Source organism: Betta splendens, chromosome 11, assembly GCF_900634795.4.
Source record: "Betta splendens chromosome 11, fBetSpl5.4, whole genome shotgun sequence".
Lineage (NCBI taxonomy): Eukaryota > Metazoa > Chordata > Actinopteri > Anabantiformes > Osphronemidae > Betta > Betta splendens.
In genome coordinates, this window is record NC_040891.2 from 9,728,171 (window position 1) to 9,745,257 (window position 17,087).

The following is a 17,087-nucleotide window of genomic DNA, read 5'->3' on the forward strand; positions in this document are numbered from 1 at the left end:
ACAGTAAACTGTACAATCTGATAAGTGGTTCACAGCAGCATATTAAGAGACGGAACTCTTCTCCTGCCTGACTCAGGCTAGTGCTGCCGCCTGGTGGCAGGTGGGACGTAGGATGTTTCAGTCTGATTCTCGCCAGCAGGGGGCAGCAGTCGTGCTTGAGAGGAAGGAGGATAATGAAGTTCAACTTAAAAGGAACAGGATAGTTCACCAGCAGTCTTTATATCCTCAGGAGCCATAAAATATAAGAGACAGAGTACAAACTAAATATTACAGACTTCACTACAGCTCTGAGAGAGAATATCATCAGCAGTTACTATAAATGTATATATACTGTATATATAAAAGTTTGGGCTTAAATGTTAAGTTGCATTGCATCGTGGGAAATGCAGGAACCAAGTGACATTTCAGCCTCTGAGTCTTCACTTCAGGAAAATGAATGGACAAAAAGGTTAAAGCAATATCAAAGTTTTATTCTTAAAATGTAGTATAGAGAGGAACAGTAGTACAATTCAGACAGAAAAAAGGAGAATGTAGTTCCATCTTTGAAAACCTTTGATAAAAACGTAAAAAGAGTAACCTGAATTTGCTTTGTGTTCAGAGGGCACTGAGGCGCGGCCCAAGTTTTGCATCACTGTTAGAGAAATTGAAAAATACAACCTTTTGCAACAGCGTAAAAAAATACAGCTGGGGAAAAAAAACCTCTGCTTTACATCTGTAGTGTTTTTGCTTTTGTTTTTCGTTTTTTTTGTCCATATAACAAATACAGCATTAAATCTAAAACGATACATCATAGTTTTTGAGTTTCATTCATTACAGTAAAATCAGTAGGATGGTAAATAGTATCAAAAGAACAAACAAGACAACAGGATGGTGTGATGGACAAGCACACAAAGCGGATGGTTAAAGTTCACGGAAATAAACCACCACACCAGGAGGTTTGTAGCTGACCGTCAACGTGTTCCATTAAGTAAATCAACCAGTTAAATAATATATTCTTCATATATATATATATATATTTATCTCATATATTCTTAACATATATATATGTATATATATATATATCGGCAATATAACCCCTCCCACAGTGATTTGAAGGTAAAAGTGACACAAAGAGGATGAATATCTCTATGACTTAAAATATATCTTCTTCCACTCAGTGTTAAGTGGGGTTACACATCTTCTGTATCATTAGCACTTCAGTACATACTGAGTTATCCACTGCATATGAACAGATACTGCTGTTCCAAGGTTTTAACCCGCAAACAATCCATGTTTCTTTAGACATATGTGCTTACTGAAATCACACAAAAAAGAAAGGAAACATCTGTGGAAAGGACGAAAATTAAAACGTGTGTCTAGGGTAAAGTGAATGATTCCGTAGCATAAAAACATCAAAAATCTCAACAATTACAGACACAAGCAAGGATTTTCTACACTAAGCAAGATTTCACCTGGCTTTTCTCATACATTATAGTTCAACAATAATTAAAAACAACAATTTTGGTTGGACAAATAGAAATTAACAGTCTTGATTGCATTTTGGAGTCAATACATAATATTAAATAACAAAAAACAAAATCTAATAAAAAAAAGTTGCGCACTGGAAGAAAGACAACAGTTTTTAATATAGTTCCATTCAGACCCGCTTTTGGGGAAGCAAGAAAACATAAAAAAAAGAGAAATTAGTTTCATAAACACAAAAGTAAGTGCATGTCTATGAGGCGCCCAAGAGCGTCACTGGTTGTGGAACAAAGTGTTTTTCTACCGGGCAGACCTACAAAAAACTACATCAAATTAAACCGATGACACTGTGGGTAAAAATGGAGTTCTTTCACACCTCAAACGTCACATATGAGTTTCTGCACACGTATCCGCCCTCACAAACCATGTTCAAGTGAGTCAAAATATATAGACTGTATTTACCATAACTCAGTACCAAATATAAACAAACGTGTGGATGTCCACTTAGGTCCTTAAAATGTCAATTACAAGTACTGCCGGTAGTCCTACAAAATGGTGTGTGCATTAAATAAAAGCTTAAAAACAATGGCAAAGCATACCTGATAGTCGCCGTAGCACAACAGTGTTACTATAGTTTAAGCTGATTACATTATAACTGAGTCAGTTTAAGCTTTATGATTATAAACATCATATATAGCTGTAGGTCCAGTATTCTGCGACAAGCATTACAGCACCAAACGTTTCATCATTTGGCAAAATTCAAGCTTTAAGTGAAAGTCAAATGCTTTTGTTTAATAATAATAATAATAATAATAAAGTGTTACTGTGACGCCGTGATTTGTATAAAGCTAGCAATAACATTTCCCCTTGAGCGCTCGCTTTTTTTTTAAATTCATCTTTTCCCCCGTTTAACCAAAAAAACCTCACGTTGTCTCTTTTTTTTTTTTAAAGCGTATTCAGTAGTTTTTGTCTCCTGCTAAATCTTAGTGTGCGGTCTGTTTGGCACAATATCACAGCTCTCTTAAATTAATCATAAATATGGCTGCGATACATTAGAGTCACAAAACAGATTTTTTGGTTCCAAGATTTGTGCAGGGAAAGGAAAAAAGGAAAATAATAATATAATTAGCGCTTCTAAATGATTTACAGAGCAAGTTAAAAATCTGCCTACAATGCAATAATGTTCTTCATCTGTGTACTTATACAAGCACCAAGCAATACACTTTCAGACTGAACACACATTACTGCGCCTCTGCTGCAGACAGAAAACAGAAACAAAACATAGAATTTGATAAGACCATAATATCCTCTCTTCATAAATTAAATAATTAACTCTTTTTAGATGATTGGCCAAGCCCAACTCAAAAACTACATCACCCTGCCCATCGTATCCCCAACAAACACAAAATAAAAATATATCACCATGAACCTGATTCATCATATTATTCGTCATTAGGATCTTTCTCTGGGCTCTGGGCCCAGGGTTGGACACATTAGTAAGAATTAAGCCTGTACATCTTGGATTTCCCACTCAACCAAAGCTTCGTTTTTTTAATCCATCTCTTTGTCATTTGCGTGCACAATTAAGTAACCTCAGGGTTTGATAGCACTTTGGAGTTGATTGTTTACCAGCTAGGTTTCGAATACATATATTAAACATCAACTTTTTCAATATTTTGTTTCTTAAGCTTGTGGAAATTCTCAGTCCTCCTCTGGGGCAGCACCAGCATTGCCCTCGCCCCAGTTTGATTGGTCGTTATCAGTAGGCTCCTCCCCCTCCAGGTCTTCTCCTTCCTCTCCTTCGAAGTCTTCGTCACGAGGAAATTCCATGCCTTCCATGGCCTCCAGACCTTCCTGAGTGGCCTGGTGGGAGTCAGCACAGTCCGCACACACTCCGTAGCGCCGCGAGCCGTGACGGATGCCAACGCTGGCTGCAAGCATGAAGATCTTCTTGCACACCATGCACTTGTACTTCTTGTCCTTCTTATGTACCTGTGAGACGCACCGGAGGGGAAGAGGATGGGGACATGAAGTCAGGCACATTAGCTAACCTTTCAGCTCTGATTTTTTCATGTCACCTACCAAAACAGAAACAAAGGTGAACTTGGTATTATGTGTGGTCACTTATGGATGATCAGTTAGTGCTTGGAGGACAGAGGCAGCCATTACATGGCTCCCAGTGCATGCGTGTGAACTCACCAGGGAATGTCTCTTTACGTGCTCGCGGCGGGTGAATAGCTTGCCACATATGTCGCAGCTGAAGGAGCGAACGCCTGAGTGGATGATCAGGTGCCTCTTGAGTGTGCGCCGGTGCTTGGCGATGTAGTTACAGTGGGGGCACTTGAGCTTATTGAGGGCTAGGTGCGGTGACTCGCCTGGGTGGAGATTAAGAAAAAAACATGCAGACGCAGTGGAAGGTTAGAAGACACATTTATTAACATTGTTTTTGTTTCACTCGCTACCAAACAGTTTGTTCCTCCAAGTTTAAATTTGATCAGCACAAAAGTTAGTAATCAACCTGACAAGACAATTGCTATGAAAGCTACTTTTACAGCTGCAACTCCTCTGATGCAAGGGTGTGTCTGGAACCAATATCCTGTTTTCCCATTACTGGGTTATGATGCATTATCATTACAGAGAATAAAAACCACAAACTCTTGGATATCAGAGAAAGATCACTTAATTGAAGCTAAAAGTTTAGTAAAGGGCACGGATGCAACTCATTACATTGACGACCTTGTAAATATTGAGCTTTGCAACAGACCAGTTCTGAGACTGTTGCTAAGGAACTGGCGCTTCCCTGCTGCTCACAGTCTTAGGATACAGATTCATATTAGCTGCGTATGAACAAGAGCAATGTGGTCCTTCCTTCCTATGTGGAGGTAATGCGGTTTGGTTAAAGAATTACAGCCAATGGATTATCTTATCTGTAAGCAGGTACAGCCTAATAAAATACTCTGCATTATCCAATTTAGATCTTGTGTCAAGAGAGCAAAGATTTTTTCCTGAAAATATAGATAAGAGTTAAACCTTAGAAAGCATCTAAAATTAAACTCAGCTATTACTTTTTAACGAGTTGTTGTTCTTATTTCCATGTGTAGAAGAAAAAAATATTCAATGTCCACTTTATTTATTAACCCATGTGGAATGTTAACAATTCACTGAGGACAGCAGCGCTTACAAATAAATAATCTATTGATTTAGAGGAGGCCAGAGGCAAAAGAGCTGGTCTTCGGTGTTCAGAGTGGGGTAACTGGGCCGGGCCCTTTGTTTAAGCCAGGGAGCACACAACAGAGGCGTTGCCAGGGCAGGTTGCTAGGGGGAGGGGGTGAGGAGGAGGAGGGTGGGTTGATGAGAAGCAGGTCACCTGTGGATTGTGTTGAGCACAGCACAGAAGCAGCTTGTGGAAGTTCAACAAGTTGTTAATTCTGTCTTGTGAGGTTTTGGATAAATTGATGGAGTCTGCCTTGACATACATCCTGCTGGCTGGACACAGAGTCTGGCTGACTACTAACTACCTGTGTTAAGGGGGGTTTCCTGTGTCCGGTGACCCATGGAGATGACCTACCTCTCCACCAGGCGTGACCCTGCTCTTATGTACTGTGCTTGGTTGTGTACAGGCTGGTTTGTGCACTGCATGTCTGCTTCTCTACTGTCCGTCAACCATTTCCATTTATTTTCCACACCTGCAGCACCCTGTGCATGGAGCTAATTTAATGACATTATCTGAAATTGAATTAACACTACAGACTTAATCCTTTACCACAACCCTGCGTCTGTGGAAAATCCATCTGAGCTATAAAAAACTAAAAACTAATATCACTTCCTTCCTCCCAGACATTCACTTCCAGTCGGTATAGTTCCTATCACGGTTGCCATCCTTAGGCTGTACTTTGATTCACTTCAATCAGATAATAAAAACACCACCTAGTGTTCTTTGTCTCGTGTTGTTCCTGATTATACACAGCTCTCTAGTACATGACGTTAAGTCAAAGAAAGGACTCGCTGCCTTTATTGTAGAAAAATCTACAATTCAATAAATGTTAAATGAAAGCTGGTGGGAAACAAAGACACGTTGTTGGACGGATCTGTTACAGGGAGACAGGCTGAATGGACTGCCCACACTCATTTGGGGAAAAAAGAAAAGTTAGATTTGCTTATACACTAGCCGTTCAGTGAATGCGGCCTCTTACCATTTTCCCAGGTCTCCCCTTGCTGTATGTCACGGATGATGCTATACTGGATCTGATTGGCCAGCTCTGGGAAAAGGGGAGGGGCAAAAAAGTGAGAGGGACAAAGAAAGAGGAAAGGTGGTTGAGAGCCTGGGGGCGCACATCCCACAGCACCGTGTGTACACAGGCCCCACATAAAACAATGGACGTTTCAGTTAACACAGACAAATGCAAACACGCGTCCACAGGCGCTGACTGTATGCAAAGCAGTGTGTTCCCAGACCGAAGCGACAACACTAATGCTGTAACCAGGGCTCCAGCAGTGATGGGGTTAATTAGGGACTGACAGAGTCGAGCCCTCGCGCCGGCTCAGATTACGCTCGGCTTTTGTGAGCACGTGTGAGCACCTGTGTGTGCGTGCCCAGCTCCTCCGGCATCAGTGCTTAGAGACCATTAAAGACACACCCCAGTCAGTGTGTGTGTGTGTGTGTGTGTGTGTGTGTGTGTGTGTGTGTCCATTCTCCCTGGGTCAATATTTGGAGTAGTGAGGACAGCCCCAGAGCTTTAGTGTGGATTAGGGAGCGAAGGGGCAGCTCCTGGCGGCTTTGCACCTTGCAGGGATTTGGGGGGTAGCGTGTGTGTGTGTGTATATATACACATTGTGCATGGACCTCAACAGGGACTAGTATGTATGCAAATGCATTTCACCTGCTGTGTGTCGGTGCACAGCACCCACCTTTAAAAACAATCCTACCGTTTGACAGAGCACCAAGAATTTACTGGCGGCGAGTGGTGCTTGTGGGTTCTGTGTGCCAAGAGCAGACGATAATGCAGAATACTTCAAACCACCCCCAACTTTCATAGCGTTCTCTTCCCCTCACAGTAGCTTTCTGTGACTGATACTTTTAACACCAGCTGATGTTTGCTAAATGACAACAGGCATTTTTAATCACGAAGGAGGAAAGAAAACACACTGCTAGCTTGAACTGGTAATTTTCAGAAGAGCTGCCATTTCAAAACGGATGCTTTTCTTGAAAAAGGGAACTGAGAAATGAATCGGGGGAAATTACTTGCAACACTGGAAACCTAAAAATACTATAAAACAGTACTTAAAGCATGAGGTCACTAAGGTTTAATCACAGAAATAATTACAACTTCACACGTTTGATATAGCTAGACTACGTGTAGCCTATGAAACGGGTGAAAGGTCTCTTTCCTGGCATCACTAAACATCTCAACAATTTGTTGCACGTTCTGGATTCCCTTTCTCTGGTCCTGTCACCAGATACGATAAACTGCCATTACTACAAAACAGTTATCTGGTAACATTTTATCGCATTATCCTAAAAATGTAGCACATGTGTAACCAAATAACACACATGAGGAGAAGCGTGAGTCTTTAGGAGAGTGTGTCCCTAGTCTATTACACCCTGGAAAGCTGCACACACACTTTCAGAAAGCCATAGGTGGAGTCGGAGGCACTAAGAGCATTGAAGTGCATTTAGAGGGGCCTGAGGGAGGAAATGTTTCCCCGGCTTTCTTCATTATCCTGCATTAGCAAGAGCTTCGCCGTCACACACGTGTGCACGCACCCACACACAGTGTTGTTTTACATTTATTGTTTTTTCTTTTTTATACGAACCCCATCCCCCATCCATACCCACCACTTAACATGTGATATCATTATGGTTACGTAGAGTGCCATGCCTAATGGGGCCGACTGAAGTAGCTGGTCGGTGCTGAGGGAAACAGATTACCAACGGCGGCACAGTGTGTGTGGACGGGATGGAGCAAATGAATAAAGAAACAGAAAGGTGGGTATAAAGGCGTAAACAGGCAGCAAGACTAGAAGTAGAGCATGTTACACTCCGCTCTGACATTTACTGTGAAAATTTTTAGTTTTCACAAGAAGTAAATTAATGTTACTTTGCTAGAAAATATCAAATATTGACTTTAGAGCAAGTCCCAGCAGCACTGTTGAAACTCTGCGCTGAGACAAAGCTCTGCAGGTGGGTGGAAGCCCCCTCTAGAGTGATTACTGCTGATCATAGCTAGGGGTGACTCACTCCTTGGCTATGTGCAGCAGGTTAACAGCTGGTTAAGCAAATATACCATGCAAGTAGGTGTTGGAACAGAATATCAGTCAGGAGTGGGAACACATTTTACTGCTGCAATCAAAAAAATGTAACTGGGAAAAGTAGCGAAAAGTGCTTTTCTCTGCATTAGTCCCCCCTTCAGTTTCTTACAACACATCTAGGTAAGAATAGGTCACAGTACGGTGATCAGTCATTCATACTACTAAAAATAATGTAATACGGCCTCCTGGTACGTAAGATGAACTCTGCAAAATATAGGCCACAATAGATAATTCATTATAATTATAAATCCATTGTGAGTAAATAATTGGTGAAACCCTTAAAAGATTGTGTACACACGCGTGGCAATCAAATATATAATTGGAAATTACAAGGTAAATACACACAAAAAGGGTCTTACCTGCATTTTCTGAAAGGGAGGAGAAGTCTTCTCGGGGGTAGGAGGCTGATGGCTGGATGAACATCCCTTCGTCGAATCCCTCTTCAGGCTCTGGTGGGAAGTTGTAGACAAAACGCCGCGTGGTGGTCTGTTTTTTCCTGCGTCCACTTCCAGCGGCAGCGTCTGGTGCCTCCCGCTTGAGGGCCGCAGGTACTGCTGCAGCGCCAGGCTCGTTCCAGACGAAGACCTGCGTCTGGGCATTCGCCACCCGCGTGTCATTGGTCTCTGCTGAATCAGACGAGTTGTCGTTTTGGTGGGTCCAGCTTCCAGATGTTGTGGGAGTCATCAGGGCACAGCCCTCACTCCCGACCACTGTCACCTCTATGTCACTGCTCTCCTCCTTCACCCGGCCGCCATCATCGTCTTCCATGACTTCTTTGCCTTGGTTGTTGCTGGCCTTGATTGACAGCTTTGACAGGATGCTTGTCGCCCAGAAGTTGCTCGGCTTGCGATCTAACCCCCTCTGTCCTTCTCTGGCTACCATCTGCCGCTTGTTGTAATCCACCACCACTGAATCAGGGGCCTCCTGCTTGATGCTTATATTCAGAGCATCTTTTATGAAACCCCTGCATGACTGAACGACCTCCGTCATCTGGAGGTAACTAGCAACAGACATCACCTCGATGGCATTTTGGCTTGTAAGCAGCAGATTCCCGGAGTAGAGAAAGTCGAGGATGACGGAGAAGCCCTGCACAGCAGCAACATCCAGGTGTGTGACTGTGGCCTGGTCCTGGGCCTCACTCTTGGTCAGACAGTAGAGGGTCTTGAAGTAGCGGCTGCCCGCCACCAGGATGTTCTTGTGCGCGCGGAACACCTGGCCAGAGACGACGATGTTGACGTCACACAGAATGCCACTTTTGCGTTGCTTGTCCAGCTCCTGGAGAAGCTGGTAACAGTAGGAGTTCTCATTGGGCTTGCTGCGGTAGTCTTCCTCTGAGCAGTTAGTGGACGGGCTGACGTTGTCTGAGGGCCGCGCAGTTTCCTTTTAGGACAGAGAAAACAAAGGGAGGTTACTGTGGAGGCCGTATGTATGCACAGGTAATCTGCAAAAGCATCGCAAACGTGCCTGTACACAAACATAGTTTCCCTTCCTGAAACTCTGTCTTTGCAAAACACACCCCCACCTCCTACTCAGTGCACCTGCGCTGGGGTTAAAACAGGTTGAACAGGCTGCGTTATGAATGAGACGAGGAAAAAAAAGGCAGCGAAAGGTGTTTTACTGTTGTTGTGCATCTATTTAATCCACTCAATTTCCTTTAAACTCCAAACACAATTTAGAACGTAAACTGTAACCTATTCTGTTACTGTAGGTGAAGAAGGCACAGCGACACCAACAGAACCCTATTCTAGACCAAATGTCTAGAATAGCAACACCTCTAACTCCAAACGTCTAGTGGCTGCGCTCCACTTCTAACTCAAATCGACATCAAATGTGCCTGATAAGGACAAAATACTTTATTCAATTCCCACAGCAAAAAACATAAAACTATAAAGAGCAGGATGCATCGAACCCCATAAGAAGACAAATTATCAAGACCATCAGAACCACCATTCATTATAATTCTTTTATGGGCTATTATTAGTTGAACAACATTCGGGGCCTTTTTCCTTTTAAAGTCATTTTGCTTTACCATTCTGCCAGGCCTATAATTATAGGCCTAAACTGTATCCAGAGAACATTTTTAGAAATTGTCCAAGCAATAATACATATTTATTTTTAATAAAACAGAATACATGTTTCTAAAGCAGCTTTGTTTTGGTTATTATGTGCAATCAGAGCAAAGTTATCAGTACAGGTTCTTGAGAGGGTGACAACCAGGACACAAGTTGGCTGTTGGATGGGAAACTGGCACAAGCACAGAACTGCCCTGTAACAGACCCAGCCCCCACCCACCCTAACAGGGCAAAGGGCCAGGCTGGTACAGAAAAGAAGAGAGGGGAGTGTGCACACATACACACACCATCATCCATTAGGTGGCTATACCCGCTTATCCGTTAGAGGGTCATGGGTGGATGAAGCCAATCCCAATTTACAGAAAAGAAATTATTTGTTTTGTATTTCCAGGTGTTTAAATCTATCATACAGTTTAACCAAGACCTCGCTATAAACAGTAGAATTACATGTTCGGGCAGAATAAAAACCTGAAACACATACGTACGTTTGTGCAGCAGTACATCTTCCACAGATGCAGCAACATACATCTCTGGCTCATTTTAGAATTGCACAGCAGATGTCCTAATCCAGAATAATTCACATTGCCCGAGCCCTGCATTTCTACCCCACCCACCACCATCTCTTCTCAGCACACATGCATGTACACCAACACACATATGTGCGCGCACACACAGCTGGGGTTTCAGCTCGAGTAATTCAGATTAAATCCATTTCTCTGGAGGTCCCCACCCAGCCCCCACCCCCATCACTTCTCCCTCTACACTGCAGCTCTTGTCCAGGGCAGCCTGGGCACACAGAATAGTATAGGGGGGCTTATCATCCGCTGCCACAGCTGGAGGGGAAGAGATGGAGAGAGAGGAGAGAGAGAGAGAGAGAGAGAGATGGGATGAAATGAAGGGCAGAATGATGGAAAGGCACAGAGAATGTGGAAAGTGGACGTGCTTTGCAGGCTAGACGAAATGAAGGAGGATAAAAGAACGAAAAAATAAAAGAGAAAAGCATAAGTGTGGCGTTCTGATGGGGGGGGGGGGGGGGGGGGGGGGGTCAGAAACTAAGCTGACAGAAATAAGTGTGAAAAGCAGATGATGAGGAATAGTTGGACCATAAAAGGGAAAGCCCAACAACACGCGCACAAAGAAAACGAATGAGAGCACGAAGCAGAGATTGAAACGGCAAGACACTGGGCCTGGAGAAGAAGAGGGCGGAGGAGAAAATGTGGAGCGGGGGGGGGCGGCGAAGGCGAGCACAGTACAGTGAAGGACTTGGGTCACCCCATTTTAGCCTCCACAATAGCCTGCGCTTTCCCGGAGGGTGATTGTCCACTCACTGTGGTCCTTTGAGAAAGGGCTCTGCACTCACTCTCTTATTACACAGCGGTTCCCACTCGCAAGCATAGAGCAGAGCCAGGGTGCATGTGGGTGAGGCAAAAGGACAGGGGAGAAATTATTCCATGATATACACATCAAAGCCTCTGAAGAGGATTGGTCATCATGCAGAGTACTGGGCTAGAATATCCCGATGTGGTATCACAAGAGGAGCTGGATACGCTTTCATGTTGGACCTTTGGTGTCCTTATTTGTTTGCTATGAATTATTTGGCATCCTACAAAAAAATTTTGAAAGGAAAACAAAAAGCTTCAAATGCAAATATATATTCAAGATGTAGCAATGAGAGAACAGAAAAGAGCTACTAAATGAAAAATGTGCAGTGAAATGTGCACAGGTGTTGTCCAAAAACTTCTCCTCCACAGGTTTTATCCATTACACACAGCAAAGCAATTGGTCCTGACTTATGGCTTGGAAGAAGATCTGTCTGTGTGTGTGTGTGTGTGTGTGTGTGTGTGTGTGTGTGTGTGTGTGTGTGTGTGTGTGTGTGTGTGTGTGTGTGTGTGTGTGTGCGCGCGCGCGCGCGCACTTAGTGGAATAAGACTACACTTGCGTAGTACTGAAGAATTTGCTCATACTGGTCTCATCAGCAACAGCATCCTTTCTCCAGATGTGCCACGTGTGAGCTGACCGAACAGACCAACCATGCTCAGCAGATGCTAAAGGCAGAACCAGCCTGAGCCAACAAAGAATGTGTAGACAATATCAAGCTCCCCCAGTTATGACGTGGCCGGGGTTTTATTCAAGGGAAAGATGGCAAGGGGTTGTAGAATGAAAGCCAGAAAGAGAGAGAGAACACAGGTGAATGCAAAGGGCACGGAAAATAATTAATCCTTTGATCCAAGCCAAATGTGGATGCTTCAGAATCTAAAGTGAATGCCCAATAAGAAATGACTTGCAAGTGGATTAAGGAAAATCAAGATGGCCATAAATCCAGGCTGATTGATGCACCGACAACACAGTCAAGACATGCTGCGACTCGGCGAGTAAAGTCCCTCCACAAAAATAAACCACAAACCCAAACAAACCGCAAAACCCTGGGGCCAGCAGATCCATGACAACGTTCGGACACACCTCTAACAGATCATGTGATACAGCACTGTCCCCATGCACCATAATGACCCACTGGAGCCAGTTTTTGTTTACCTTTTGCACACACATTTGCCTGCATCCCCAAACCCATCTACCCCCACCCGCCATCAACCCAGTCCCATGACCAACCCAGGCCTGGGGCCATTTGCACTGGTCCTTCCCTAAATCTACTGTATCTTTCCCTCTGTGTCCCCCTCCTCATTCAAATCGTCTGTCCCCAGTCGCTAGAACAATACTGCAGTGTGCTTTTGGCCTAAGGTGTGGGAGGGCTGCACAAAGTGTCTGCCGGGCTGCTAACAATGCTCTGACAGAAAAGGCTGAGAGGGGGAGAAAAAAAAACAAGGTTAGGGTAGAGTCACTGAAGGATCCAACGAGAAGAATTCTCCCTCTGGCTCCACCCCACCCCGCTCCCCTGACCTGTGGCCCCCAATAAACATCCCATCTATCTGGCAGACATCAGAGTGAAATGGGTGGGTCCCCTTCCCTGTACTTGACAGGGAGTGCGGTGTTTGTCTTTACTAAAACGAGGGGGTAAAAAAGTCTGTGAATCAATAGTGGTGTTATCTTATCTTACACCCCATTTAGAGGGACCATGATGTAGGTAAAACATTTGTTTGTGTCATGTCATCTAACTGGATGACATGATCCTATCTTGACCTGAACATAGGCCAGATATTACAAGACCTGAGTGAATAAGTGTCTCTAAAAGAAACGAGAAGCTAATTTTCTACAATCGAAGAACAAACATAGAAAAAGAGCACTTGAATAAATAGAAGAGCAGGGTGTGTATTTAGAAAATGGCTGTGGAAAAATCCATATGCAATTAGGGCATGGATGTCTCCAAGAGTTCAAATAAATGTGTGATGTTTTAATGGTTACACTGTAACCTTTGAATAAAAAATAAAACAGTATATGGGTCATTTACAGGACCTAGTATATGCTCGCTTGGTCTAGTTTGGCAGCACCTTAACCTTTTACGAGTGAGCACAGAAAACAATTTCAGCAGAGTGCAGCGTCTAAAAAATTAAGGACAACAGCCCCCTTCTCAAAAGAGACCCACATTTACCACAGCTGCACTGGTGCGCTTGAGATAATTGAGTTAGCTTTAACAAATGCAGCAGAGGCCTGACTAACGTCAGGAATGGGGGAAATAGAACAAGACATTGCCTCATAACATCATAATACCCCTTTAATCTAGTACTCCGAGCTCCAAGCTCGACACGCTACTGCTTAGTATTTTAACAGTAGACCTAGTATTAATATTTGGATTTCAGTTCCATTCCAAATGGCAGTTTAAAAAAATATAATTACTCACTAAGACAAAAGCTAATTTAGGATATGACTTTATTCATCCCACGTTGGGGAATTTTTTTAGTTCGCAGCAGCCATGGACAACCACCAATACCAACGGACATAAACAGGACAAAGAACAATAATAAACCGTATTAACTGTGCAAAGACAAACTTTAATTTAAATTAGAATTAAAAGATGTTTCCAGTCCTGCAGCTTGGCTCTATCCTACGTGAGGGAAGGGTCTTCGTTGCTAGGGAGAAGCCACACTCCAAGCCCCTAATCCACTTCTACAGCTCTCCTCACCAATTAGAGATGTGTACAAGTTAGTGGATCACTAAGTCATACTGATTAGTGACTGCATGTGCAAAGGAAGAAACTAAATGTAGTGGAGCAATCCTCTTCACTAACAAATTAGAGTCAAATAGAATCCTGCACTTAATTCCTCTTACAGCTAAGACCACTGATAGGACACGAGGTTGGGTGTGGAAATGTACAACACAGACAGTACGATTTTCTTCCCACTGTAGAATTAATGGGAGAAATACTCAGACACTTGATCGATACATGCGCCCCATTTTTCTAAGGTAAGTACAGTACAAATGTTGCCTAGACTGCAAGAAAAATTAATCAACCTATAAAAAGACGATGCAGAGTTCATTTAATTGTTTCCAATTAAAAACCTTCAGTATATAACACTATAATTACTTTCAGCCTGCTTTGAGCTTGGGGTAATAGTCAATAAAAAAAAAAACAAGTGAAGCGATTCACAGTTTTATATACATGTTTCCATGTTGTGTGTTTAAGATGGGGCCTTAATCATAAGATAGGCCCTTAAGGCAAACACTAAAGTGCATTTATCCAGAACTGTGTGGATGACAGGGTCAGGTGATGGCGTGTCATTCCATTCACTGACATCCATTTCCCTCATTTAAGCTCCTTCAAAAGGCTACATATGGGCCTGGCAAGCTGTCAGGCTCAAGGCAACTTGATTTACTCTCCCTCCTCTTGTCCAGCTTTGCAAGTGACACCATCTATGGATTTTGGGGGGTCATTCTAGCACAATGCCTCTAATTTAGCTGCCCAAAGGGAGGAGGGAGGTGGAGGCGGAGGAGGAAGAAACACGCCAGAGGTCACCCGAGATCGCCAGCCGGCAGAACTGCGTACCCGGCCTGGGGGTGGGGGGTGGGGGTGGGCAGGGGTGCGGCTCCCCAAAGGCTGCTAGGGTCGAGCCCTCGCCATTGTGTGACCTCTACCAAGCTAGCAATCAAGACAGCTGCTGATGCGACAAAAGACTTTGTTGTACAGTGATCCCCTAACGAAGTGTTCCACACCACTCTTATATGCTCAAGACTTTTTAGATTGTCAAAAAAAAAAAAAAATCACGATCAAATCACTGAAGCACGCAATTAATCCCCTGCCGTGAGAGACGCAGCCTCCGGTGTGACAGAAGCTAGCAGGTGTCACACCGGGGCAGGTTAGTGCGTACCTGACTGATGGGCGCAAGGACCCTCATCGCTCAGACGTTTACTGAATTTGAAAAACTCGTGTCATTCACACTGAATGGGGCTCCAGTGTGTTTTGCCATTCCGTAACTCAATTAGTAGGCATTATTCTTGCTCAGGGGGTTTCCACCCCCGTCACCGGTCGTCTACCTCTGGTTAGACCACAAACGCTACCAACGGCTAGTTAGCTAAGGTAGGCTAGCTGTTAGCCTCGGCTAGCAGGTTGGAGCTAGCTAATTAGTCCGAAAAGGGGATTGTGGAGATTAAGTTATAGCCTCTTTCCACATCCGCGGGATTTTCTAACCTATAGAAACGGCCGTTAAATATGACGAACTAAACAAACGTTGTTATTTGCAATGACAGACGCGTGCGGTGCATTTTGTACAACGCAGGAACTAATCGAAAGCGCCTGTGACTCGAGCTAGCGTTACCTGTTTGGTGGGGTCATTTCTCCCGTGCTCGGCGGACAGGTGATGCCTCAGCAGCAGGGCCCGCTTGTAGTTGCGACTGCCAGTGACAAGATCGTCGCTGTTTTTAGTGGCAATGTTGTGACACCAGGAACAGGACATGAGTCCCGTCTCCTGGCAGAATTTGAGCCATGGGAATTCTTGCAGCCACACTGCGTGGAATTGCGAGTGTTTCTGAAGCAGCGTCTGCGGTCTCATCTCTACCCCAGATTTCCTGGATCCCGGCTCGCCTGCCGCCGCACCGCGTCCCGGCTCCTGGCTGTCGCCGTTCCCCGCGGTCCTGCCGTTCCCCTCCCTGAAACCGTTCCCTGCTTCGAGAGAACCGACACGATCGTCGCCGTCTCCGGCTGCCAAGCTGCCCCCTTCCGGGTCCTCTTCTTCCTCCGCCTCGGGTTCCGTGCTGTCGCTGACAGACCCAGCGCCCTCCACTCTCTTCTGCGATGGTCCTTTTGCCCCCAGATCCCTGTCGTCCTCCTGATCCGGCCTATTCCCGTTAAAATGTCGATCTTGACAGGCCGGGGCCTCACAGCTGTTACAGTTCCCCCCACCGATACCGCTGGAACCCGTTAACCCAGCTGATCCACCTCCTCGGAAAGCCAACGACCTGCGGTTTCTCTCACCGGACATTTTTCTTAATATATAATACAATCTTCACTTTCCTACCAGTAAAACCTCCTCCGACGAATTAATGTATTTGAAAACGATGTATTTCCGAAAGAGATGGACCGTCGTCGCGTCTTTTCTGCGCTTTGACCCTCCCGGTGAGAGTATGTAGGTTATGCGGAAATAAATAAAGGTTTTAAACGCATAATGAATTTCAGGGTTCTAGCTGCGTCCGCGCAGGCCCCGCAGAGGTCGAATGGCAAAGACTTTATTCCCCACAATGCACCTCGAGCGGAGAAAGGGGGGCGGGGGTTGGAGAGGGAGGGGGCGGCTTTTAAAGGAAGATGGGGGTGCTGTTGATCGGTAAGGGGTCTTTTGTGTTTGAAGGCTGCACCCATTTTCCGCATGCTTTTCATCTTTTAACTCAGCTTGTCTTCCTAATTCCTAAAAGCTGCCTTGTGTGCCCCCACTCTGTGCTGGGTTACCATAATGATCCTATAATATTTATACAGGAATTTAATAATAACTTGTTATGTGTCTGCAGTACTTAATACTGTAATAAAAAAAATATTAAGGAAAATATGCATTCACATTTTTTTGTAAATAGCTGAATCATCTTAGACCATAAACTGTTTAGATATGCATTTTTAAATATATGATAAATGTGTTTGAATACATTTGAAAATATTTCATATATATATTGTAATACATTGTATGAAAATATAAAATATGCTTATTAATGTTCAATCACATTCATATTAACACCAAATATATTATAGATATTCTATTAGTTTTAGATATAGCAAGTGAGTGATTTATGTGATATAGGTTCCTCACAGAGACCAGTGTTATATTATAGCCTAGAGTAAAGTATTTTAACATACAGTATCAACATGTATCT

General features: G+C 43.9%; 1 protein-coding gene across 2 annotated transcripts; it reads right to left on the minus strand.

The window, feature by feature from the left end:
* Positions 1–449: 449 nt before the first annotated feature.
* Positions 450–16,474, minus strand: zbtb10 (zinc finger and BTB domain containing 10). 2 transcript variants are annotated; one of them, XM_029166851.3, is made up of 5 exons: positions 15,548–16,472; positions 8,130–9,150; positions 5,655–5,720; positions 3,661–3,836; positions 450–3,453 (listed from the first exon to the last, which is right to left on the minus strand). In XM_029166851.3, exons 1-5 carry the CDS (start codon positions 16,208–16,210, stop codon positions 3,163–3,165), a joined length of 2,217 nt encoding a protein of 738 aa, XP_029022684.1. In that variant the 5' UTR covers positions 16,211–16,472; the 3' UTR covers positions 450–3,162. The 2 variants fall into 2 exon arrangements, with proteins under 2 accessions (XP_029022684.1, XP_029022685.1); XM_029166852.3 differs by lacking the exons at positions 450–3,453; positions 3,661–3,836 and adding an exon at positions 3,873–4,776 and having other exon boundaries at positions 15,548–16,474.
* Between the last annotated feature and the right edge of the window lie 613 nt (positions 16,475–17,087).

Bases quoted from the DNA above. Each gene is read 5' to 3' on its own strand.
- zbtb10 (XM_029166851.3), bottom strand. From the start codon at position 16,210: ATGTCCGGTGAGAGAAACCGCAGGTCGTTGGCTTTCCGAGGAGGTGGA. The intron at 3,837-5,654 runs GTAAGAGGCCGC...ATCTCCACCCAG, and splicing joins AGGGGAGACCTGGGAAAATG to GCGAGTCACCGCACCTAGCC. The intron at 3,454-3,660 runs GTGAGTTCACAC...TGCGTCTCACAG, and splicing joins ACGTAAAGAGACATTCCCTG to GTACATAAGAAGGACAAGAA.